The sequence below is a fragment of the Agelaius phoeniceus genome, chromosome 5 (assembly GCF_051311805.1).
Source record: "Agelaius phoeniceus isolate bAgePho1 chromosome 5, bAgePho1.hap1, whole genome shotgun sequence".
Taxonomy (NCBI): domain Eukaryota; kingdom Metazoa; phylum Chordata; class Aves; order Passeriformes; family Icteridae; genus Agelaius; species Agelaius phoeniceus.
The window spans coordinates 26336256-26361773 of NC_135269.1; the positions used below are offsets into that span (position 1 = coordinate 26336256).

A 25518-nucleotide genomic window follows, 5' to 3' on the forward strand; every position below is an offset into this window, starting at 1 on the left:
AGGGGAAGAAGGAGTGCTGTGGAGGTGTGGGAAGGAGAAGGCTGGTGCCGTGGCTGTGCTGTGTGTGGGGAGGGCAGTGTGAGGGTGGTTGAGTGCAGTGTCTCTGGTGCCCCGTGCCTCCCTCACCAGCCCCTTGCCTTGGGGGATGCTGGTGGCAGACTGACGAGCCCCTTTCAACAGGGCTTGTGCTGTGGGGGCTCAGCACAGTTAATCACAGAAGAGGAACCAGAGATTCCTCCCAGCTCCTCCAGCCCTGCCTTGAGACAGACTACATCTCCTCCCTACAGCAGGGCCCAGGGAGCAAAGATCTCCCTGGAAATTCCCTGCCTGACTCTCCTCATGCTGCGTTGCCATCTGCTTTGCACAAGACTCGGGTATACGCCTTTGTAAAAGCAATGCTCTTCCTCTGAGGACATCTTTGGCACTGCTTCCCTGGAGGGGTGAAATCCTGAGGCACAAAGTGCAGCTGGGACTGTTCTGAGCACTCCTCCCTGTCCCAGGGCAGGGAGGGAAACAGAAATGACAATTTTATGAGATACTGTGTCTTGGGAACCTGGTCTACAACACCCTCCGGTTGGAAACCTGCCCAGCTGATTGCAAAATGATGAAAGCAGTCCTGCAGGTTTTGATCCAAATGGGGTAACAGGGCCTGGAGCAAATAGAGGTGGGAAAAATGGGTGTAGTTTCAAGCACACAGGGTGCCCAGGCGTGGTTTTGTTCCTCCCAGGTGTATTTGTTAATCTGCCCGTGTGCTGACCCCACTGTAGCTTCGTGCCACAGCTCTCCCATCTCGCTGGGCGTGGCACTGGCACGGTGGCACTGCTCACACGTGGGGTGGGCACTGCCCTTTCCCCACTTTGCCCTCAGGTGCTCGAGTGGTTTGTATCAGCTTCAGAGGGGCTGCCCAGGACATCTCTCTGAATCCAGGAATGAAGGCCAGATCTGGAGCCAGGGGAGTCGTTTGGCTGGAGACAGCTCTCCACAGAGCTGGTTTGTTCACAGGCAACAGGAGTTCATCTATTTTTCATCATGATGATGCTATTTCTGAATAAGAGAGAAAAATGCAGGCTTATTTCTGAAGCATATGATTTCGGTTTTGGCCTTTAAAGATTTGTTTATTTTGAAAGGAAGCCCAGAATGCACATAATGTAGCGAAAAACTGCAGATACAGACAGGGATTTTTGTTTCACCTTTCAAGTTACTCCCACTCCTGATGGTAGGGCAGTAACATTTGAAAAAGCTTTGGATGTTTTTCCTTTATTTGGAAAGAAACAAATGAAAATAACGATCCTGAAGCAATACTGAAGGCACCTGCTCCCAGATAACTCTGCTGAAAGCAGCAAGGCACAACCAGGCACCCCCGGGAGATGAGGAAAATATCCTGGGAACTGCCACCCTGACAGAGTTTCCGTGTGACTGCAGTGCCTGCTCCTGGGACATGTAGCAAGGGGATGAATACGAGCTCCCCAGACAGTCCTGATGGGAAGGTAAGCACAATTGTTTTCTGAAATGTTTGATCCCATAATCCACAAATCCCTTTATCATAAATAGCCTTTCAAATTGTGTGGCAAACTCTTCTGGACTGATTCCAGCTCCTGAATTATGAGAAGCTAAAAATGGTGTCTATTCCCATGGCTATAGACAGAGAGATGCTACTCAGCAACAAATGCACCACCAAGTGCCTTAAAAATAGCCCCTGTGGAATTATTCAGTGTTTGGGACTTGTCATTTCATAGGGGTAAAAATGGATTCATTTTGGCACAAAATATGCATAATATGTATCCACAGCTTTATAAATAGCATTTATAAAATTATGTGTATAATTTTATATTAAATTGATGCTGAGCAAAGAGACAAAACAATCAACAGGAACTTAACACAAGTTTTGTTCTTAGATAATTGTGAGACTTTTTTCTTAGAAATGCAGGTGTCAAAAGAGACCTTCCTCCCTTCACCTCTCCTTCCTCCCTTTCTTTAAGACAGCCTTAGGGAAAAAACTTGAAATTTCTGCCATTATGGCAAATGTGATAGCTATAAGCCAAAGAAGAAGCCTGGCCCAAAGTTGTCACCACACACCAATTAATTCCATGACTTTAGCAATTCTGATTTTCAAAATGTAGGCCTTTATATCTCTTGGAATTCCAGGTTTTGCAAGTGGAGTCACAAATATGGTGGAAATTCAGTTGGTGAGGTGGTGCTCTGAGAAATAACTGGGTCAATAGCTGGAACATAACTTGAATTGACTCTTAGAGGGACATTTGGGGACCATGCTCTTTGTCTTCCTCTCTTGCTATTCTGCTTCCTTTCATCTCACTTGCCCTTGCAGTGCTCAGGCAGGGCCGATGCATTGGTACAGGTGGGTGGGGAGGATCAGGTCCTGTTGGAGGCTTTTTTCATTTTCCACTTAAGGGCTCTGCTGAAGGGGAGCAGGTACAAACATGAAGGCTTTGCTGCTGCCCTGCTCCAGGATTTCCTGTCCAGGCCCTGTAGAGCCTGGCTGCAGGCTGAGTGTCCTTCTGGCCTCTAAAGGTGCTCAGTAACAATCTGCAGCAGCCTAAGCCCCAGGAAAGGGTGAAAGGTAAGGCAGGTAAACCCATATCCTGGGAAAACATTTTGCAAAATTGGAGCAATAATACAGCAGAACAAAACGTGAGGCCTTACAGGCATGGAGAACAATTTGGTTGGTGAGCAGAAGTGGTTTGGTTCATTCACACTTGCACACCTGTGCTCAGGTGCAGTGGATGGCAGCAGCCAGGTGATGGTTCAGGGTCACTCTGGGTCACATTACCACAGCACCACCGATGGCCCTGAGAGGGGACTGGCCACCAGGCAGTGACCCATGGCCTGCAGGGAGGGCGGGAGGGAGAGCTGGGCCTGTGAGCAGGAGGATGGCATCCCATACAGCATCGAGCCTCGGAGCTGTGTTTGGGAAGTCTCAGGAATTGGCTGTCCTGTCCTGATTAGGGAGGGGGGGTGAGATAGTTGCCAAATCCCATTTTTAAACTGAGAGAAGAGAATAAAACAGACTTCCCAGAACAGTGCGATGGCACAAGACAGCAACCTCACCTGAAAGAGATCCTTCAAATTGTAATGCTTTTCCTTAGAAATCAGCATTTAAAAAACCTTTTAAATGAAGTGCATAATTTTTTATTAAAAAAAAAAAAAAGTCTTAGAATTGTACACTTTTAATAAAGGGGTTTTTTTTAATATGATTTCACAAAAGTCAGTAAAATTTTCTGCTTAAAATTACATCCCTCTTACCATTTTACCGAAATTATTAAATGGTTTCTAGGGCAACTTACCAATAGCATTAAGGTTCACTTTTCTGTTTCTTGAGGGGTCATGGAGGTCTGCATCAGAGAAATCAAGGGATAGACAAAAATGTCAGAACTGTGCTTTGATGTTTTCCCACCTCTTGCTGAAGCAAAAAAAATTGCCTGTTAATGTGATAAAAAGGAGTGAGGCTAGCTGGAGATTTATGCCCTCCTGGAGACATAGTGTGTCAGCTCTCCTCCAAGTTCTCTCATGCTATTTCCATGGCAACTCCATATAATGATAACTCCCACAGATTTTCTCCTTTTATCTGCTATTTTGGTCCCAGATAGTGATGGAGTTGAGGCATACATTTCTTTCACACCATTTGATGCCCATCGACAAGCAAAGTAAATAATGTCCTCATTCTTCAGGTCTTTAAGAAGGCACAGTTAGTTCACAGGCCTTTCAGGAATTCACCTGCAGAGCTGGACGGAGCTGAGACAGGAAAAGCAGCGCTACAGATGCTCAGAGGAAGCTGCAAAGGATGAATGCTCCCTGTCAGCACAACGTGACAGGATTACATTCCACTCCTGCTCTTCTCCTCCCCTTGGCCAGGGTAGCAGATGGGCACTAGGGAGGAGGCCATGGTGTAATGGGAGGATGGATGGTTTGGGTGCAGGGAGCTGCAGATCAGCTGCTCTGCCCAGGGAGACAGGAGGCCATTCTGCCTGACTGGGAGATGCTCCCATTCCCCCTGATGTCTGCTCATGATTGCAGATCTGGTCCAGCTCATGAGACAAGGATTGGGAGTTTCAGCCAGGCGTAGCTGCAGCCAGAAAAGCCCTTGACCAAGTGCAACTAACCCATGACTTCCTCCCTCTTGTGAAATCTCTGCAGCAAGATGCTGCTGGCTGACTTTACACAGCAGAAGTGGCAGGCATGCAGCTTGTTCTGGGAAATTGCACTTGCTTCACCTAACTGGTAGAGCAGGACAGGCCAAATATGAGTGCTGGAGTGGAGGGTCCATAGAGATCCTGGGGTCCAGCTGCCAGTGTGGGCTGAACTGAGCTTCTGTGCTTGGTTTGCAGCTGAGTGCCAGGGACAGCAGGACTGTCTGAATGTGAGGACCTATACCAAACATCCCCTTACTTTGTGCCCTAAGAGCATCCTGATATTTTGATCCTCCTCATTTCTTCCTACAGAGGCTTCCATTTAAGCAGATGAGCAATGCTAGGTGAAAGGACATCCTCCTCCAGAAAGGGATCTTAACCTTATACTTGATAGTAGTGTCCCTTCTGAGTAAGGCTGCTGCTCAGAAGAACTGTCCTACCTGTTTGGGCCCCTCTGTCCTGCAAACCAGATGTTGGTGGGAGCATTTCTCCATTGTAGGGAGGGGAAGGAGGGCACAGTATCATAGCTTGGAAATGACCCCCGAGATCACCAAGTCCAACCTTCGATTGAATGCCACCATACTCACTAAGCCACACCATTAAATTCCATCTCTGCTTGGGGTTTTTTTAACATTTCCAGGCATGGTGACTCCACCAGTTCCTGTAGTTTGAGTCCTTGCCTGGAAGCAGCCCAGGTGTGACCCTCTTTTCTGAATGACACAGAGCAGTTCACCTGGGTGTGTGGGTGAGCAAGCACCTGGGCATGGTGAAAATTTGACCTTCACCTTCTGCCCTCAATGTAGGAAGTATCATTTCCCCATCATGACAGAAGGATAAACATGTGGATGTGGAAGACCTTCTGAAGGACTCTTAGCAACTCAAAAGACATATCAAAACAAGACAGCAGAATTTCTGAATAGCACATCTAAGGTTACCAATGCAAACTGGTGACCAGCACCTTGTCCACGTGTATTGTGATGATCCCATCAAACACAAAGAATTCTCCATTCCCCAGGATAGGACTGGGGTTGAGACAGTGGGGTAAACACAGTAACAAATCTCTGTTAAGAAGGAGGCTATAAAGACATGTTTTTGAAATCCTTATGTTTCCAAGCTCATGGTTTTTTTATTTCTTAGGATTATGCTAAGACACATATAGCCATAAAAATGATTCCTTAGGTACTTAGACCTATAGATGTCTCTAAGGTGAGAACTAAAGTAAAAGAACCTTTTGCTATTGATTGTACCTGTAAGAATTTAACTTTTTTCCCCCAATGTTCTCACTTCAAATGTATCATCATGCTTCTATTAATTTCAGTGAGAGCATTGTATGCACAGTTGGAGGCAGAGCATGCTCCAAAAGCTGACTACATTTCAAGAGTGCACTGTGAAACAGAAATCAGGTGAGACACTAGCAAGGGTTTCATCTCTGGGATACTGTAAAGGAGCATGCAGCTTCTTTCACCATTTCCTCATTCATTCCACAAAGTTGATTCCACTTTTAGAGAGTATTACCAGACGATAAAGACAAATTATATTCAAAAAAAGTAAAAACTCCTAATGAAACTTGCATCGAGAGGACTTTACCCTCCTCCCACCCTTCTTGTCCGAGGATTTGGTAGCCAGAACCAGGGCTAGACGCCTCAGTAAATCTGGCATTAGAACTACTGCTGCCGGATGAAAAATGTGATCACCACCAAGGAAGGAACTACTGATCTGGGGTGAACTCACTCGAACGCTTTGAATAGGTTAGAAATGGTTCGTGGCGTCTCTTGGTGCGCCCTGGGTGGCTCGGAGGAGCGGAACCGGGTGCCCACGGTGGATGCAGATACCGCAGTGCCCCCGCCTGGCTGCTGAGGAGCCGATGTCTCGGTGAAACACATGGATCCAGGTTTCGTGCCCTCACACCGGACAGGCTTTTGTTCGGCTTTCAGGGAATTCACTAAAGCACAGCGGGCAGTAGAGCCGATGTCCTCCTGGGGCAGGAGCAGGGTAGCAGAGAGGGGGACAGTGTCACTGCAATGCTGCACGAACTGACTGGACACCTCTCAGGTCATTTGAAGCAGTGCTGTGACTGTCCCACAGTCCTTCCATCAGCCTCTGCTCTGAAGAGTTGAGCATGCCTTGGCTCAGCACACACATCCTTGCATCAGTGAATCCACCTGCTTTTGAGCTGACTTGTGCTTAAGGACTGGGCATTTAATCTTGGCCCTGTCGATGTCTCATCTCACACAAATAATTTCCTGATTTTGACCCAAAACTCTGGATGTGACAAAGGAGAACCACAACACAGTCTCTGTACATAGTACTGATGGTGGTGATGGGTGAGGAGGACAAAGGACAAAGACTTGATTCTTCTTTGTATAATAGATTTGTCCACGTTGTTGCCAGATACCCCAGGCTTTGACACTGGGGGCCTCCTGGCTTTCTGACAGGCATAGTCCCACCTAGGCCAGCCCAGAAGCTGGTGGCCTCCATCTGGGAGACTGCACAGAATGGGGAGCAGAGCTGGTGATCCCTACTCTGCCTGGACTGTCAGTCTGACACAAGCATGCCCACTTATTGCCCACCAAGCAATTGCCCATGTCCTGCAACCTTGTGAAGCACCAGGAATCTGCAGTGCGGGGTCTGGGTGCTGACTGATTTCCTTGACCACAGACACCTCAGCAAAGATGGGCAGCAGCCTCTCCAGGCAACCATTTCCCTCCAGCAGCTGAAGTGCAGACAGTCAGGAAGAGGCTAGTTGAAATCAAACTAAACTGTGCTGAAAATAAAGCGAGTTCAGCGACAAGCTCTTTGTGCTGCTGTATAAAACAAGTAGAACATCACAGTGGAGAAGCTTCCTTTTTTCAGCTGGAAAGTTATAGTTATTTGTGGGGTTTTTGTGTTTTTATTTTTAATTGGAACATTAGCTGAGTCAAAGAAATAATTTAATGGTGGTAAAATTGCAAAGTTTACAGAAGTTCAAGGTAAGGCCATGAAATAATCTCATTAAATTATTATTATTATTATTATTATTATTATTATTATTATTATTATTATTATTATTATTGTTGTTGTTGTTGTTGTTATTGTTATTGTTATTGTTGTTGTTGTTTTGTTGTTGTTTTGTTGTTGTTGCTATTGTTATTATTATTATTAATAATAATAATAGTAGTAGTAGTGATGATGATGATGATGACGATGATGATGATGATGATGATGATGATGATGATGATGACGATGATGATATTAAGAGTGCTAATACCAAAGCAGAGCTGAGACGCGGGTTGTCCCGCCCGGGCTCGGTTCTTGCCGGAGCCGGGCGCGTTTCCCCGCTCGGCTCCAGCCCCTCGCTCCGCGGGGCGAGGGCGCCGCCCGGCGGCCGCTGGCGGAATGGCAGCAGGAGCCGCCCGCGGGGCCTCAATCCCACCGCCGGCTCCTCTCCTCTCCTCGCACCCTCCCTCCCTCCCTGTTTTCGAGGGCCCTGCTTTCAATGCTGCCAGAGTTAGGGCAGTGGGACGAGGCCCACCCACCGTGGGTACTGGGCGGGTGCTGGGATCACTCTCGGAACCGGTGTGTGCCTCGTTTATTTCGCCCTTGGCACCAGGCTCAGGTGGCTGCGGTAGGGGCTGAGGACGTGACAACAGCCTGTGAGAGAGGGAGGTTCGCACTGCTAAAACAGAGTGCCTGCAGGAACAGCCTGCTCTTTGGATTATAGGGGCGCTCTGGGATGATCGAGTGACACTGAGCAGCCCCTCGGTGCCTAACCTCCGAGATTCACGTGTGCCTGTTTGGTCTGGCAAAACCAGGAAAGAGATGATTTGCAGGAAAACATACTTTCTTATAGCGTTGAGCAAGGAGCAGTACCAGTGAATATTGAGGTCCTTTTCTGTCCATGATTAGAGATGTCATCAAAAATTTCCAGCATTTCTCTATACTCAAGCATATGATCCTCACTACAGACTGTTCTGAGAGAGAAACAGAAGACAGCGACGTATGTTGGAGACACAGCATTCTATTTCAGCTTTTGACTAATTAGTTAGAGAGCAAGATGCCCATTTTATAAGCCACAGCCTTTGCTTTCTCCTCAAATGCACCTGTAACCAGTTTGATGGGAGAAACCACTCAGCCAGGCACAGCCCTGGCTGTCTCTGGAGACAGATGCAGATAAAATCAGCCTGGTCAGACAGGAGGCCAGCTCCTGCTCCATGCCTTCAGAATGTCTTGGAGAAAATGGCACTCACATCTAGCAGAGTGCTTCACTCATCACCATAGCAAAAGCAAAGCAAACACCAGTTTCCCTAGAAACTGCTTGTGGCAGTGCATATTGACTTTAAGGGAGGGAAAGAATCCTAAATAGGAAAGTACTGGGTGAGTGTGCTGCAGGCAGGGAGAGGGGACATGTCCCAGGCCCAAAGGAGCCAAGGTGGCTGGAGTGGGGCAGGGACCCCCGGCAGAGACTCTGGTGGCCATTGTCCCTCACTGCCAGAGCAGTGTCACAGGCTGCCTGGGGCAGAGGCAGCTGAGTCCCCGTGGCTGGGTGCCCCCGAGTGCACAGCTCCACTGAGTGCAGCTGCTCACCAGCAGCTCACCAACCCCAGCCTGGGTGCAGGGACACACACCTAGCGGCACTCAAGGGCTGGGCTTGCTGCCACTGAGGCACACCTCCACTTTGCATTCGGGGCCCCAGAAAGCAGGCAAATTTGAGCAGGAGCTCTTGGGTTTCCTTCTCCAGGGCTTCCTCCTAGGAGAGGCAGCTGCCACTGCAGCCCTCAGCTCAGTGGCCTTGGGTGCTATTTCTGGCTCCAGCCAAAAACCACCTGCCTTACAGAGGGAAGCTCAGGACTGTTCAGTCCCTTCTATTTGTAACCCACACAAGCTCCTCCAGGGCAAAGGGAGTAGCTGGTGCTGGGGAAAATGAGCTTGAAGAAGGCATTGTCCAGCAATGAACACTTATGGCAATGTACACCAACAACATACCAGGCTGTCTGAGTAAGGGTTGAGTCAGCAAGGTGAGGGAATTGGTTATTCCCTTTTATTTAGTGCTCAGGAGGTTCTATCTGGAGTACTGTGTCCAATTTAGGTCTCTCATTGCCACAGAGCTTGAACAAGGGGAGCAAGTCTGGCAGGGGAGCTGCTGAGACCTTTCGGAGGTGCTTGGACCATGTCACCAGGGGGAAAGACTGAGGGACCTGCTTAGTCATCAGAGGAAAGGCTAAGGGGGATCCAGGAGCTCTTGTCCATTAACTACATGGGTGCTATGGAGAAGATGGGACCAGACTTCTCTCAGACGTGCACAGTGAAAGGTCAAAGGATGACAGAGGAGTTGCAAGAATGGAAATTCTGATTAGACACAGGTTTTTTAAAAAGTCCCAATGAGAGCAGTCAGACATCAGCATAGGGACCCCAAAAAATTGTGTGATCTCTGCCTTTGGAGATATTCAAAGCTTACCTCAAACTGGTCTTGGAGATGAACTTTGTTCAGGGCAGAAGCTGGACTGGACCTCTCCAGAAGTCCCACCTGAACAAAACCATTGAGTGACTCTATAGTACCACTAAACCTACTAAAATGTAGGAAAGAGCTGGAAACAAGGAAGAACTCTGTGGATTCTCAGAACCACCAGCTCCCTGCATGTTCTGTCAGCTTACACTTTAAAGGGAGCAGAATATTCTGCTTGGGGCAGAATAGAGCAAGAGGCATCCCATGTATTACTCACACACGACTTTCACAATGGCAGCTTTTTGAGCTCTTGTCTTTAAGAAGCTGCAAAATCGGTCCCTCCCTGGGGAGTGTGTGTGTGTAAGAACAGAGTGTAAGGGGAAGTGTAGGGCGGGCTGAATGCTGTCTCTTGCTCCCGAGTGTTGTTGCCCTCTAGGTGCTGCTCACAGGCTGTAGTGCAGCTGCCAGGGACGGCTGAAGGAGGCTGCTCCCAGCTGCTCACTTTGCCTCTGTCAGGGACAGGGAAATGGGAGGCATTGCTCCTCTTCAGCTACCTCTGGTTCTGGTCCAGTGTGATGAGAACACTGCAACCTACAATGTAAGGTTAGTATGGGAGGAGGTGACTGCTGTAACTGGGCACTGGACACACCACCTGTGCTGTCAGCCCAGCTGTGAGACAGTCAGTCACCTTTGGCCAAGGAGCAACATGCACACTTGGACCAAAAGCTGTCACAAGTTGTGGCCCTGTGATTCTGTTCCTTGGGGAGCAGATCTGATTAAAGTGATCACCTGGCCCTGTGAGCCTGGAGAAAGCAGCCCCAGCTGAGGAAGAGGGATTCATGACCCCTGTGCCACACCAAGGACTACAGACTTGTAGGAAGAGGGTGAATCCCTCTCAAAGAAAAATCTTGTTTAGGGAGGGTGGCACTGGCACCAGCTGCCAGAAGGGATAGGGAGCACTTGGGAGGTGACCCCAGCAAGGCCCCTCCCTATTCCAAGTTGTGTTCCCACTGGCATGGGTCTGTGCTCCAAGGGTTTATTGCACCCTCCGTGTTCACTCCTGCCCAGGCACGTGGAGCCCTGCAGCCCTGGCAAGGCCATGGGATGGTGACCCTGAAGGTCCTGGGACCAAACAGTGTTTTTGTCCTTTTTTGCTCTTTTCCCATGACACCCCTGACCTGAAGTTCAGCAGTTTATCCTGCCTCCTGATAATCCTGGCTGCTTTCATAATCCAGGTGTGCTCTGTGCCAACCCTGCTCTGGTGTGTACATTTCTGGCTCTCTGGTCTCCTTCAACAGGGAGAGGAGGGACAGGAAAGCAGAGGGCCCTGAAGGCAGAGCACCTGCAAGCACCACCAGCAAGGGAGAGGGATAGGGAGAGGGATGAGCCTGACTGGGCTTACAGGCCTCCCAGTGAGCAGGTTTTCAGAAGAAACTGCACGAGGATCCTGCCTCCTCAACTCACTTGTTCCTTTTGGGTCTAGTCTGTCTGGCCCAACCAGTTTAGGATTTCCCTGGGCTGTGTGTTTGTGACTAAGCGGCAGCTGGTTTGGTTTAAGCTCAATTATAAGGAGAGAGGAAACTGCTGCTTTTCCAGAAGTCTCTCCTGAGGTGTGAGAAGCCTGCAGCACAGCAGCACCCCTTACCCAGCAGTGCAAAGTTCCACAGAAACTCATGTTTATTTTGGCATTTCAATGAGCTCTCACACAAAGCTGCCTTAGTATCAAACAAGTGCAAAATAACTCTGGGCAGATTAGTATTTGTGTCATCACAGAGGTTTAAAAAATTACTCTAAAAGGCACTCTTAAATCCATGGAAGGAGATTTTCCTTCTCTGCCAAGCAGCATGCACAGTAACAACCAAATAATCAAGAAAATCGCCATGCCCTGAATCAATGGGAGTGCATAGGGTGTCTCTCATCCCGCCTAGTTCTGCTGCCTCTGGGGCCAAGGCACACTGGGAGGTTTAGTGAAGGAGTTGGCAAGTGTCTGGGATATGGAAAACACATGGTAAGAGCACACTTCACTCCTGTTTCTCCTGTTAGCCTGCTCCTTTGCTCCACCAGACTCCACTGAAGCTGAGGAGCTGCCTCTCCTTCAACATATTTTTGAATCATCCTGGGACATACTAAAGTTAACAGTGACACCACATCTGCTTGAAAAACTAATTTCTTGAAAGTTAGGTGCTGTTTCAAGCATATCCCTCCTACCTTCAGTCTGCAAGTCAACAAGTTTCATCATGGCTTCACAAACCCTTTTCCCAGCCTGCTCTCCAATATTATATTAGCATCCTTGAGTTTTGTCCCTCTTCCTGTGTTACACCTGAGGACTGTGTAGGTGGAAGAGAGAAGAGGAGGGATGGTTAGCATCATTTCCACCTCAAATTTACTAGAAAAAGGCAAGTTCTGCTGTGATACATTTAAAAATCAATCCTTAGGAGGCATCTGTCTCATGCCAAGGGATTCAAAAGCCTCAGATGTCCTTGTGCTGCCCTTCAGTGCTGGTGGGCAGAGTGGGGAAGACCCAGGCTGCCTGATTCACTGTGCCTGAGGCAGGGGGTTACTTGCCAAGCATAAGGGTATGTGGTGGCATAACACACCATGTAGAATCTCATCAGAGAGTATTCTCTAAAAAGGGAAATTACAGCCTCATACTATCAGGAGGTTTAAAAATTATTATCATCTTCACTGATACGATTTTGCTTTGATATTGTTTCTACTTTCAAATAAAAATATTACATGTATTCAGAAAGACATCTTTTTACAAACTGAATTACATACCTACAAGCTCCTTTCCTATTCTTGATCATGCAAGTACCCAACAAGAGACAAGTGAATAAATACAGGAGTATTGACACAGCAGACACAGACATGCACAGTGATGAAAAGTTCACATCTTTCCTCTGGCATTTGCTTGCTGTGGCTTGGATTTGTATTTCCTCATTTCTTAAGCACTCCTAACATTAAATCAACTTTATTCAAGAAGAGTAGCATGGAGAAGCTACTAACCCTTCTTCTGCACCCTCAAGCAGCTGATCTTTGGGCCACAATGACAGCTTCAAAGCAGCACCTCTCTGCCATTTTCCCCTAAGTGCAACCTCCCAGAGCTGGCCCACTCCAACCCATGGAGAGCTATTGCTGCCACCCCACCAGCCATGACAGGAATCACATTCCCAAGGAAGAACAGCAGTTTCTCATAGACAGGCTGTTTGGGTTTTTATTAATTAAACAGTCCATATACAAAGTACTAAATAAATATACAGCTGTGTCAGACGCCAGTGTACCACACACACCCACTTGGAGAGCTCTCTGTAGTTACAGATGAAATACCATGGAAAGCTATTTATCAAATGCAAAGCAGGTTACAGAATGATTCAACTCTGCAGACTCATTGCTCATCACCAGGGTGCAGTCCACACATCACACACATGCACACACACACTTTTGCTCACTCATGCATGGGAAGAAGGGTGTCTGCCCTCTGTAACCTGGCTGCTTGGGAAATGTTTGTGTAAATGCCACAGACACACTCAGGAAGAGGCTGAGATCCAGGGCTCACAGGATTATATCCCACCAGGGTATTGCAAGGAGCCACATGGGAGAGGCTTTGTCTTTGGGGATCCACAGCCTGGAATGGCTGGGGTGGGGAGGCAGAGTTTGCAGGGGGCAGGCACCTTGGGGAGCTCAGCTAAGGCACATGGGCAGGAGCCAGAGCTGGAAAGGAAGATTTTAGAGCATGAACTGGAACATGTGTCAGGGTAAATTGGTGTAGATGGTTTTATGCCTTTAAGTTTTCTTCCCCAGCTCCAGCATGGCTCCTAGATGATAAGGAAGGTGCTGGAAGCAAATATAAAGATGAAAAATGGAGTATTCTTTTTCTTTCTCTGTCTCTTCTTCACTGATCTCTGGAGGACAGCCAGGCAGGGCTGGGAGTGGGCACAAAAGTAACAGGGAATAGATAAAGATGTCCTCAGTAGTACCTGAGATGTCTGTGTGGGTATACAGGAGGAAGGAATGTGTAGGGCTGATGCTCCTGCTCCTTCCTCTTCTCCCATCAGATGAGGGGTGCAGGCACCCCCATGAGCTGATTAAAGCAGGTCCTGTCTGGGGCAAAGCCAGTCACAGACCCAGCTGATGATCTTCCTGCTTCTCTAGCATTCCTGCTGGAAATAGGCCAGAGTGCTCCTTCATCAGAAGAGAGAAGCTCCATTCCATGGAGACAGAGTGAGCAGGGACAGGATGGCCAGGGCTGTGTCTGAAAGCTGTGTCTGAAGAATAACAGGGAGGTACAAAGGTGCCTGTGTGGGGGAAAGAGGATCCCTCTCCTTTTTTGCTGATGTGGGTTGACTCTTCTGCAGGATCATCTCCTTTGTCACCATGTGGCCCATTCCCTGTGCCTCTTCTGAGGGGCACTCAGTCTCTGCTCACTGTGGAGCTGCTACATGGGGCTCTTCCCACCAGTGTAGTCATGGTATGGGCTTGTCCGGGCCTTGGGGCGAGGGATGGAGAAATCGTTCTGGGGTTCAATGGCCTGAAAAGGAAGCACAGAAGTCTTTACCTTTGAAAACTGGACAGAAGTAATAAAACAAGGCTTATTAAAAAAACAAAGGAAGGAAGGGAGAAAAAAGAGCTGAAGGTTTCCTAAGAATGTGACCAATAAGGCTGTGGAAGAGGATCCTGGCAGAACAAATTAATGATGGAGACAGGTCACCAGAGGACATGTGGGAACATGATGTGAGCTTCTAGACCTGGCTAGGCTGTGGTCTGAAGGAGGACTGGTGAATGGACAGATGGACATACAGACTGCCTGCTCTGGATCTGCACTGATGGGAATACATTCAGGGCATGGGCTGAGGAAATAAGCACACTCTCCTAGGAAAGGGCACAGTCTACTGTAGGAACTGTGCTTGAATAGAGAACTTCTTATGTGGTACCAAATTCCAAAGTACTGAAAACCATAACCTCTTTACATTGGGCCCCTCTTGCCTTCCCATGTCCCTGGACATGTCGTAGCTCTTTCTTTCCTCCCAGCCACAGGCACCTCCATGAACATGGCACAGAAGCACTTGGCTCCATGCAAAGCAGAGGCCTGCCTTCACAGAGCCTGCTCTAGGCCCATCTGTCTTTGCCCCTTCTCCTTCCCTTCCTCCCAGCACCTGAACAGTAGCCTGCATGTGGTGAAACGGGTGACAGTGGCAGGAACTTACCTTCATCTGAAAGTGAGAAGCGTACGGGGAGTAGTTGACATTTCCTGTGTCACAAGACAAAGGCAGGGGAAAGTTAGTGCATTAGCATTACACAGTAGCTCAGAAATACCACATCAAGGGAGACTCAGAGAGTCTGTGGCTACATGAGCAGCTCCTTTTAGACTGGTCTAACTGTGAAGTGTGCAGGCAGGAATGGGCTAAAATCCATAGGTGGAGGACATTAAATATTTCCTTCTGAAAGCAGGAATGAATGGTATTACAAATAACAGGACGCAGGTGGCCTTGGAGTTTAGACACCTCCCATTGCCTCACAATTACTGTCACCACCACCAGCCAAATCCCTCCCACTTGTATGCACAAGACCCCCTTCAGGGTATTCCCTGGGAGAGCACAGCCTTTCTTGGCTATTCTCTCACAAACCTGGGGGTCTGAGTCCAGGTGATGAATGTGATACCAGGAGCAAATACACACCCAGAGGAATCACATCTCCTACCCACAGGTTTGGGAAACCTCAACTGATAGAAACATTTTGCTTTGTCCAAGTAGGCAAAAGATTAATACAGAAAAGAAAGATCTCTTTGCCTCCTTTTTGGATGACATTCTTACATGGATATGGGAACCTGATCAAAATTGGAGTAAATAACCTCCAAGGTATAGCCTAGATAGACCTGAAGAGCTGATGCATCACTAAGAGACAAAAAAACCCTTCTGATTTTCAACATGGACTTCCCAGACATAGCAGGGTCATAATGAGTTACATTTGCAGCCCTGACATGCAGCAAGTCTCCTACTCAGTCACTGCTCCTACACATTACTTTGCATTAGTCTTCACTCATTTCCCTCATGTCTGGAGATTAATTTTCATGGGCATTTCCAAAGTTTCATCAGTCTGAAACTTCTTCCTATCCTCTCATTTAGCTATCATCTTCAAATCTTTTCTTGCAGCTCTCCCACCTCTTTTAGGTCATGAGTGGTGCTTAGGGCTGGGGGGCAGTGGAGTCATCCACTTCACCATACCTTGCACAATTTCATCTTGGGTGTAGGCACGGTTGTCCACTCCAGTTGTCTGCTTTATGAACTTGGGTTGGCAGAAGTCATTTTCTGGAGGGTAGTCCTCTAGCTTCAGAGGAGAGGTGAGGAAACAAATTTCGGGGACAATATACATTATCAGGAAAATCCAGCCATTGGACACCAGAGCAATGGCCACAACAGGATCATCCCACATGTATTTTTCTAAAACCGTGTTGCCTTTTATGAGCATAGTGATCCACACCACCCAAATGGCAATGGAGAACAGGACAGTGACAAAGATGTGCGCCCCGTGCCTCTTCCAGCTTTTATATGGCCCACAGAATGTGAACATGGAAACCAAGAAGGTCAGAGCCATCAGGAAGAGCACGTAGATCAGAAGCATAACAAAGTCCTTGTTGGTATTGTCCCGACCCATTTGCAGGAATTCTTCTCTCTGGTTTACAAACATGGTGACCAAGTACTCGATGCTGATCACAACTTGTACCAGGGCAAAGGAAACAAGGAAGAGCAGCAGCACCCGCCAGGAGAAGGGCTTTCTTCCTCTCACTAGTTTGTTGAGGTTGCAGGCATGGGTGAGGAGGCACGAGAAGCAGAGGGCAAAGATGACCCCGAACAGGAAGAAGCGAGTGGGACGAGTCCTCTCATTGAGTTTAATGATGAAGGCAAAAGTGAGGCCAAAAACACCGAGCGTGCCTAAAAGAAAGAAAAAATAGACGGAGATCATGTGCCGCTTGCTGTTGTCTTGCACTTTGCAGATGAGGAAGAAGAGCGAGCAGATGAGGAAAATGGTGATGAGGATGCCTGCTGCAGCCAGCGACTCCAGGACAATCCCCCAGGCCTTCTCTGTGTCACAGAGCAGGTGGTAGTCGGCACCGATGCTGCCGCAGCCCGGGGGAGGCGACGTTGTCATCCTCTTGCCTTCTTGAACAACCTCTCCAAGGCTGTAGAAAAAGAGAAAGCACAGGCTGTCAACAGCAGGGAAGGAGAGGCAGGACAGATCTCCATCCCCACCTCGCTGGGCAAGGACACCACAGTGCTAAGGACATGGGGCAATGGCAGCAGAGTCACCTCAAGGTTTGGCAGTGGCTCTCCACCAAGGCAAGCCAAGCCCCTCAGGAGGAGGCAATTCACCTTGCATGGCCTCTGCACTGTGCCTGATGTTGTGCAACATTTTAGGAGTGTGGGGAGCAGGGAGAAGGTGAGGTACTGGAAAGGGCACTTGCTTGGTGCCCTGCAGTGCAGACTGAACTGCCTTGTCATTTCTGTGATACAAGAGCAGCTGTAGTCATAATGCAATTTACACTCCTCTGACAAGTTCAAACAACATCAGTACCTTGTACCAGGGAGATTCAGACATGAACAATGCAGAACAGGAAACTCATTGTTCCCTTTTACATTCATTTTCCCCCTTTTACATTCTCTGAGGCACTTTCGGCTTTGGTTTACCATTATGAATGAAGGGGGAACTTTAACAGCTTTTACCTTGCAGATAACTAATCCGGATGCCTGCAGCACAGCCCTTCTTAGTCCAAATTCAACAGCAAATACAGGCCACCAACCACTAGCCCTGAACTCCTATCTCTCCTTCTTCACAGCAGTGTAGCAATAAGGATGTCTCAAAGACCAGTCTCCTCCCCAAGACACTGCCTTGCACTGACGAGAGGCCTGACACACCAGAGCCAAGTGCTGCTCATTGTGTGAGAAGTTACCAAGTCACTGCTGAGGAGTCCACAAGCCAACGATGCCAAGGTCCCTAACACACTCCTGCTGTCTCATCTTAAGGACTTCAGTGCTGTCTGAGCAAGCCTGTCTCCCAGGGGATAGGAGAGCTTAAGTGGGCTGTTCAGGGGAATTAAATCCCCTACTTTCTTGGGAGCTTGAATCATATGCAGAAACCACAGCACGGGGTGGGGGGGCTGCAGGCACATCATGGCCCATTATGTATGCACAGAGGGAGTTTAGACCCCAGGGGCCAGGTACTGATTTTGAAACACTAAATTCCTCACTCAGGCTTGAGTCTCTAAAATCTATCAAAAGAGGAGTTTAGATACAGTATCACAATGAAACAAGAGCAACCAGTCCTAAATGGTGACCCACACTGGAAATACAGGCTTTCTAATAGAAAAAAAAAAAAAAATCAACCTTGCAAAATGCAGACTTTAGTGCTCATTGTGCCATTTGCCTTAATTTCCCTGCTCCAGAACAACATACTGCACTCATGAAGTTGGTTCTCAAACCCTTCCAGCAGATTTTAGTTTTAATAAATGGTTAGTTGATTCAACCAAGGGATGAACAAAGGGTGAAAATACCACTGACTCACTCCCAGCCCCACAGATACTTCAATGGACCTGCTTCTAACTGAATTGGAGAAATATTTTTTCCAGCTTCTAACCTCACTGCGTAAAAGATGTGCAGCTCTTCAAAAGGCTGACTACAATAAAATGCAAATTATTCAAATATGCAGGAACTTTGGACTCCCATGGAGAACATGGAATAAGTGGATAACACATGAAGGAGTTTTCACAATCAAAGTACACAAAATTTTGAAGATTTCTGATCTCTTGCACAGATAGCTGGGTTATCTGGACAATTTTGAGTAATAAATGTCTGAAAATCTAGAGAGAGAATTTTAAAATTTTATCCACAGACATTTACTGTTGATTAGATCAGGTTATCTGCTCACAGACTGGTGCTGGCTATTGAGGCACGTGGAGAGCCCAGAGAACCAGCGTGAGTGACCTGATGACAGCATGGAGCACACCCATAGCTTTGGGTCCTGCAGTGCTGACTGCAAGAGCCACAGCCAGAGGAACAAATGGGATGGAAATAACCTTCCTGACTTGGAGAACTGGGCCACTTGCAACCATTTTTACTGCCTTCTCTTTTTTTCCAGGGTAGATGTCCTGCGTAGCATGATGAGGAATGAAGAGCATCTACCCCATCTCCTGGGTGCTCATCCAGCACCTCCAGCAGTGTCTAGGAATTCCAAGGGGCTCTGCAGTCCGTGCAAAGAAGCCCGTGCTGTGGTAGCTTATACAGCACACCCCAAATCACAGCTCTCACTTGAGAGAACAGGAGTCTTCTCCCTCCAACTTGACCCGCCTTTTTCATTGATGTTTGTACATAAAATACACCCATTCGGCCACAAATTTCCAGTCGTGTCCCGGGAGCTCTGCCCAGCCCCAGCTGGCAGTGCCATCCTAGAGTCACGGCCGGGAGGCACTCTGAGGTCGCTGCGGCACCCCATGTCCCGCACAGCCATCCCAACCCAGCTGCAGCAGGCAGGCCCAGCCTGGATCCTGTAACACATCGCCTGAATTACCTTTCTGGGTCCTGCCTGGAGAAGGCAGCGGGGAGGCTCCGTCCAGGAGAGGCACTTTCCCAGCGCACCAGGAGCCGGACACCTCCGCTCCGCAGTCCCGGCCGAGCAGCAGCTCCGCGCCCGCCGCTGCGGGAGCTTTAACAGCTGGAGGGCTGGGGAGGTGGGGCTGAGCACGCCTATTCCAGTTCCACCGCCTCGCCTCTCCTCTCCCACAGGACACGGCGGGGAAAATTCGGTGCCAGGAAATGAAGGCCTCCTGACGTCAGCGGGGCACTCACCCCTGCGCCGGGTGGGGATGGAGCGCTGGGACAGCGCCGAGTGCCGCTCGGCCAGGCCCCTGATAAGGTGCTCCCCTGTCTGGCTCCTGGCACCCGTGGGTGGGGACCGCCACTATGAATAGCAGTGCGTCCCCTCCCTGCTCCCAGCCTTTTGTGTCTTTGCCTGCTTGCCCGCCCGATAAACTGCTTGCAAAGCAGGCCGTGAGGAGGCTTGGTGTGTGAGCAGTGCCCGGAGCCGGGTGGCAAGCGTGGATCCGGACACGGTTTGTTACTCCGGGCTCTCAACAGGTGCTGCAATGCGTGTGGGGACACGTCTGCTCTGCTTGTCCCTTCCACCCGTGCCGGAGAGAGCCACCGGCTCCTTCCCTGGAAGGGGCAGCTCGGCTTTCCCCGGCTCCTTCCCTGGAAGGGGCAGCTCGGCTTTCCCCGGCTCCTTCCCTGGAAGGGGCAGCTCGGCTTTCCTCGGCTCCTTCCCTGGAAGGGGCAGCTCGGCTTTCCTCGGCTCCTTCCCTGGAAGGGGCAGCTCGGCTCCCTTGTGCCTCGCTCAGAGCAGCCTTGCTCTCTGAAGGTTCGGTTCAGCTCACCAGCGCTGAGTCACTTTGTCCAAATTGCTGGCCCAGGCAATGACAAATTCCCCCTTGCTCTACATTTTATGCCTCTAGCCTGACACACCTATCAGCACAACCCCATCTAAATCCTCGAGTATATCCAATGTGTTGGTGACTTCATTTGTTATTTTAAATGTTACTCACTGGGAGTATTTCATTATCCTGATTAAGGAATTGACATCAAGGCCTATCCGCATGAAGTGCTCAGTCCCTACACACTGCCCCAAACCTAAAAATCGCCCTCACCTCACAAAGTTTGTGCTCCTCCCCAAAACAAGGGGTGGAGGTAGAGCAGCTGCACATGCGTGTGCTGAGGTCTAAATTCCCACAGGGGTCTCATCTGCTTGTTAATTTTGTTTGTTTTAGGGCTTCTGGCTTATTTCTGGGCGCTGATCCTTTTTGAATCTCACATGTGGAGACTGCCAAAAAACTCATATGAGAGAGTCCTCTCTTCCACACCCCACAGAAATTCATGAGGACCTGCAGGGATGAGTGGCTCATCCAGTGAAAGGCAACACTCAGTGCAGTCACTGTGGGGTGGGCTATGCTGAGCCCTAAGACACTTCTTCATGTCCTTCCAATTTTTATTTCAGTGCAAAATCCCAAGGTTTCTTAGGAAAGGACATACCAGGTTTCTCTCCATGAAATTAATCTAAACTTTAAAGCAGGTCCTGGGCTTAGTGAGCCAGCCAAGAAGGAAGCAGTTATGAAAAATGAGAAGAGAAAATAAGTAGAGATGGAGAGGAGCTTAGCAGCATCTCAGTGGGATCCAACTTGTCTTAGGAAAGCATCCCAAGAAGATTTCAAAGGTCACTGGTCACTGCCAGCCTATTTGCATCTTGTCAGAGCACATTATGGACTGCCAGCTACTTCCCTACATTTGCACAGACACAAAAATCCTCATGGAATAGACCATGTCAAATTATATCAGGAGAAAAAAAAGGAGAAAAGATAAAAGTAACACAGACATTTTTTAGAATGCCTGAGAAATCCATGAGAGTCAGTCATCAAGCATGACCTGTACTTTCAGAAGGCTAATGGGGCTACATTTAAACAATCTCAAGGGATTTAGGAGCCTAAGGGCTGCTGACTCACTGCAGTGTGACACATGGTGTCCGTGGCTCTCATGCTGTGCCAAGGAGGGTGGAGAGGCACCACTGGTCTGCAGGTGTGAGTACAAATGGCACAGTGATCACACCAGAAAGGTGAGATGGCTGTCACCTCGCTTTAGGGACAGGATGTAAACTACAGATAGAGGCACCTAAATTTAGATGTCTGATGGTTGTTACCTAAATGTGAACTGAGTGTCTCAGCTCCCAAACAGCCATAAGGTCAGGAGGACTGTCCCAGCTGATTGGATGCAGGTGCCTGTTTCTGTGTACACTGAAATGCTCCCAGGTGTGGTTGCCTGGATTGCCTGGGGCCTCACTTTAGCTGCTCGCACACCAGCATAGCATCATTTGAGATGCCCCAGTGTCTCCTGCTCAGCTTCCAGTGACCACTGCAGGAGCGCATGAATTTCCCATACCTCCTCTATCAGATCTGGCAGCCCTGTGCAGATGTTTTGGATACCCTTAGGCATCTCAAATCACCTTTGTAAGAGCAAATGGATTGAGTGCTCAATCTCCCTGGCTATTTCAGAGTTGAGATGGCCAGCTGATATGTAGGTACTTAGCTCACTGTAAGGACTTAATTCTGGTACACCAGCAGAGATAAATAGTTAATTGAAGGTGCTGTAGCTCTGTTACCTGTTACTCAGGGAACAGCATAGGGATGGCATATAAGATACAAGAGCTGTGGCAATCAATCCTTCTGGAGCATTAGCTCACTCTAATAACACAGAAAATCCCAAATGATGGCAGCAGAGCATGGACTATCAAATTGACTCCTAGGTGTCTACAGAGCAGACTTCTTCACTGGAGGCAGTCATGTGGATTCCCACTATAGTTGGTGGAGAGAAAGGGACACTTCCAGGATAGTTGCAGTTGATCTGCTTCAAGACAAACCAAATCACACCTGAGAACTACCCATTTCTTTCCAACAGAGATGGAGACAAGAGAACGATACAGATCTTTACACTTGACAGCTGAATTGCATAGCAAATCTCCAAAATAATTTAAACACAACCCAGTAGCAAAATGTTGGTAATGTTGGAAGTTCCTTTAGGTGGGAGGCTGTTGGTAGCCAAACTGCTTGCTTTGGCCATATTGCAGCCCTGGACAAGCAGGGTGGTTGCTGGTAGTGAGAAGGACAGTTGACAAGGAGAGTCAGGGACAGCAGCAGGCTCTGACCCCTTTGGGCAGCAGGCACCCACAACTCCCAGTTCTCAGGCAGCAGGATGAGAGCTGGGCTCTCCCTGAGTCAGCTCTGCTCCCTGCCCCTTCTTGCTGCTGGCATTGCTTGGCCCTGCTCCCTCCTGTGGGGTGGGAGTGCCCAGTGGTGCCCAGTGCTGCCCTGGGCCAGCCCTCCTCCACTGGCTTCAGTGTCTCAGCAAATGGCAGAATGCTGCAGGCCCCTCAGCTCAGCCAGGCATGGGGGAGGAAGCGTGTCTGGAGGTGCAGGGACTGAGATAACATCTTTTATTAAGACAAGTAAGGCAAGCAGATGCCTGGGGAGAGATGGTGCATAGCGCTCTGGAATGTGTCTAAATAACATGTTTACGTTTGACCAGTGATACTGGCTGCACTGTGAATAGGTTTGTGCCATTCCTCTGCTTAGCTACCTGTGCACAACAGATAGCTTAATAACAGAGGAACAGCCTTGCTCCCTGAAAAACATCCCCCTGCCAGTACTTATCACAGTCATCCTGAGCTAACATTACAGCCAGCTCCATCTGTTTTCTTCATCTTTAAATCAGTTCAGGTACAAACACTATGACACCCTTGGAAAGAGCCTGGCACAGGGATGGTCTTCAGCCAGCCAGCTCAAGGCACCACTGCCTTAGACAGGAGAGAAGACAAGGGAGGGGGTGTCATTCCTGGAAAGGGACATGTGGGATCTTTGCATAATACTGGACTTTCTCCTGGGTGTTCTGTCCTTGAATCCCTCAAGTTCTGTCTTTGAAAGCATGTATCCAAGGATTACCAAAAACCCTAAGACTCTAAGAGTTTAATAGTTTTCCTTTGGAAATGAAGAGTGTTGCACCAAAAAGTAAATATTGTCTAAAATAATTGCAGAAGAAACACATTCTGGTGTCCTTTAGAGCCTTTACTTGTCTTTGCAGCTATCAGTTCTTCCCAACTGCATGCTGTGCTCTCTGCCATTTTCAGTCTCAGGAAAAATATAAACATTTCTGGTATGTAACAATGATTTGCTTTCTGTGCTGATTGCTGCCTCCTCTCAAAGACGTTCCCTTCTTTAAATGAGCAGGTTTTGGCCAGCTCCTTTCTCTTCCTGGCTCCTAAATGCCCTAACTCCTGGTACAGGACTTTCATTTACTGGGAAAGGGATAGATTTGATCAAGAAAAGGACAAGGAGATTTATTAAAATATTGAAATCAATGTTAGTGAGTATATCATATAAACAGAAACTTTCAAACCTGTGAATGAACTGTTATAGTGTTCCTAATTGGTGAGCAGACCTTGCTTAGAGAAATGGACTGCCTGGTCCTTCACTAGGAACATGATGGTCTTGCAATGCTGCCAACAGGATCACTTCTGCACACAATGCCAGGTGTGAACAGCCTGGTACCTGGAAACCCAGGGGCAGGGGGTAGCTCCTGGAGTACCTGCTGAACCTGGGCTGAGCTCATGCCTTGAACATGCTCCTGTCCCATGGGGACAGGTATCACAGCCTTTCATACTCCAGAAGTGTGGAAGCTGGAGCAAGAATGGGCAGAAATAAGTTGAGAACAGCTGAAACTGTCACTGTGATCACTTTGGCCAGGAAGAGGTTTATCATACAACAAAACTGGTGCTTTTTAAGGCCATGAACAAGTTAAAAAAATTAGATTTATCACCTCCTGTAGTACTTTCACCAGTATGCTGATAAATATTTCACTCATGACAACTGAGCCGTTCCTCTAGATGTAGTTTCCTGGAGGTTTCCTGTGCCCACTCTCTTACCAGTTCAGCAAAGGATGCTCCAGCCCTCCTTCATGACATTAACCTCATCTGCTTTTATGCTGATGCATTCCCAAAGCAGCAAGTTATCCTGGTATGCATGACTGGGTATTGTATATAAACAGACATTTTAGGAAAATAACTCTCAGTAAACAAGGGATCTGAAAACACACCCCTGGAAAGGAAGAGAGGCCAGGGAAGATCCAGGAGGACCTGCATTTGCTCTCTCCCAGAAAGACTGACTCCAAGGCTGGGGTAATGATTTAGGAGAAAGGAGATGTCTGGCTGCATCTTTAGCTAGTGGGACATGATGGAGAGACTCTCAGCAAAGCACTCCAGGAGGTGCCAGCCTCTGCTGCCCTTGTGTCCCAGTCCTGCTTTTGGTACCCTTGTCTGGCCATGAATGATGTTCCTTTTGGCATTCCTTGCCCACTGTGTCTGGAGTAGTTTCCCCTTTCCCCTCCTTGTCCTCTCCACATGGTGGGATGTGGGGTTGCAAAGACTGGCTGAGATTCTTGCTGGGAGAGGATCAGGCTCCCTCTTTCATGGGTGGCTGTTGGCAATAGAGATTCTGAGATAGCCAGCCTGACCTGGAATCTGATTTCTCCTGCCAGCAGTGTCTTGGGTAAGAGGTTCTGTAGGAGAGTGCTTCCATGCAAGGAGCATTCCTGGGAATCAGGCTGCACACAAAAAAGACCCTGCTCAATGATAGGGAAAATTCTTCTTTACTGCTGCTGGATCAAACATCACCACCATAGCACAAAGAAAAGCTGAGATCCAACATAAATCACTCCTCCCTTTTAGACTTCATCAGAAAAGAAAAACAAAAACATTGATAGGTTTTGGATTATTTTTTATCAACAAGCATGCAGCCAGCATAAAACCTGGCATAAACTCAATATTGTCTCTCCTGGATAAATTATCAAAAATACATGTTTAATCAGAAATATCTGGTTGGACTTGATTATCTTGAAGACTTTTTCCAACTTTATTGATTCTATAAAATGGCTACATACAAGTCTGCTACTGACTGCAGAACCACAGCCTGGGAAGAATCCAGCAGTTTTGGTCAGTGTGTGCAGACTAACCTTTAATCAATGCTATGATTTTTCTTGACAGAAATGAGCATCAGGGGAGAAAAATATAAGGAACAATTATAAGATAAGGTCAAGTAATTGAATTCACAGCCTATTGATCCCAAATAGGTTCTTACAGTTTAGAGCAGGTCCCCAGGACAGGCAGTTCTTGTTCTCTGAGTGTCACAACTCCCAGTGTCACCTCCTGGAGCTGGAGAGTTGCTGAGGAGCCGTGCAGAGAACCACAGTGGGAATCTCAGTCAGGCTTCAGGAAAATGAAAGCAAAGAACATGATAACACACAGTGCTCTGGTGCCAGCCCTACTGAAGGATGTCTCGCTGCAGTCCTGAGAGAAAGAGCTTCTCTTCTG

At 48.2% G+C, this 25518-nt stretch overlaps 1 protein-coding gene across 2 annotated transcripts; it reads right to left on the reverse strand.

Moving 5' to 3' along the window:
- Positions 1-12777: 12777 nt before the first annotated feature.
- Positions 12778-19252, reverse strand: LOC129119984 (retinoic acid-induced protein 3-like). 2 transcript variants are annotated; one of them, XM_054632228.2, is made up of 4 exons: positions 19126-19252; positions 15789-16744; positions 14772-14815; positions 12778-14095 (listed from the first exon to the last, which is right to left on the reverse strand). In XM_054632228.2, exons 2-4 carry the CDS (start codon positions 16711-16713, stop codon positions 14003-14005), a joined length of 1062 nt encoding a protein of 353 aa, XP_054488203.1. In that variant the 5' UTR covers positions 16714-16744; positions 19126-19252; the 3' UTR covers positions 12778-14002. The 2 variants fall into 2 exon arrangements, 1 of the variants encoding a protein (XP_054488203.1); XR_013182356.1 differs by having other exon boundaries at positions 14025-14095; positions 15726-16744.
- Between the last annotated feature and the right edge of the window lie 6266 nt (positions 19253-25518).

Excerpts from the sequence above, each read along its gene's own strand:
- LOC129119984 (XM_054632228.2), bottom strand. The coding sequence starts at position 16,713 with ATGACAACGTCGCCTCCCCCGGGCTGCGGCAGCATCGGTGCCGACTAC. Across the intron at positions 14,816-15,788 it reads CCAAGATGAAATTGTGCAAG|GAAATGTCAACTACTCCCCG; the intron begins GTATGGTGAAGT and ends CTTGTGACACAG. Across the intron at positions 14,096-14,771 it reads CTTCTCACTTTCAGATGAAG|GCCATTGAACCCCAGAACGA; the intron begins GTAAGTTCCTGC and ends CTTCCTTTTCAG.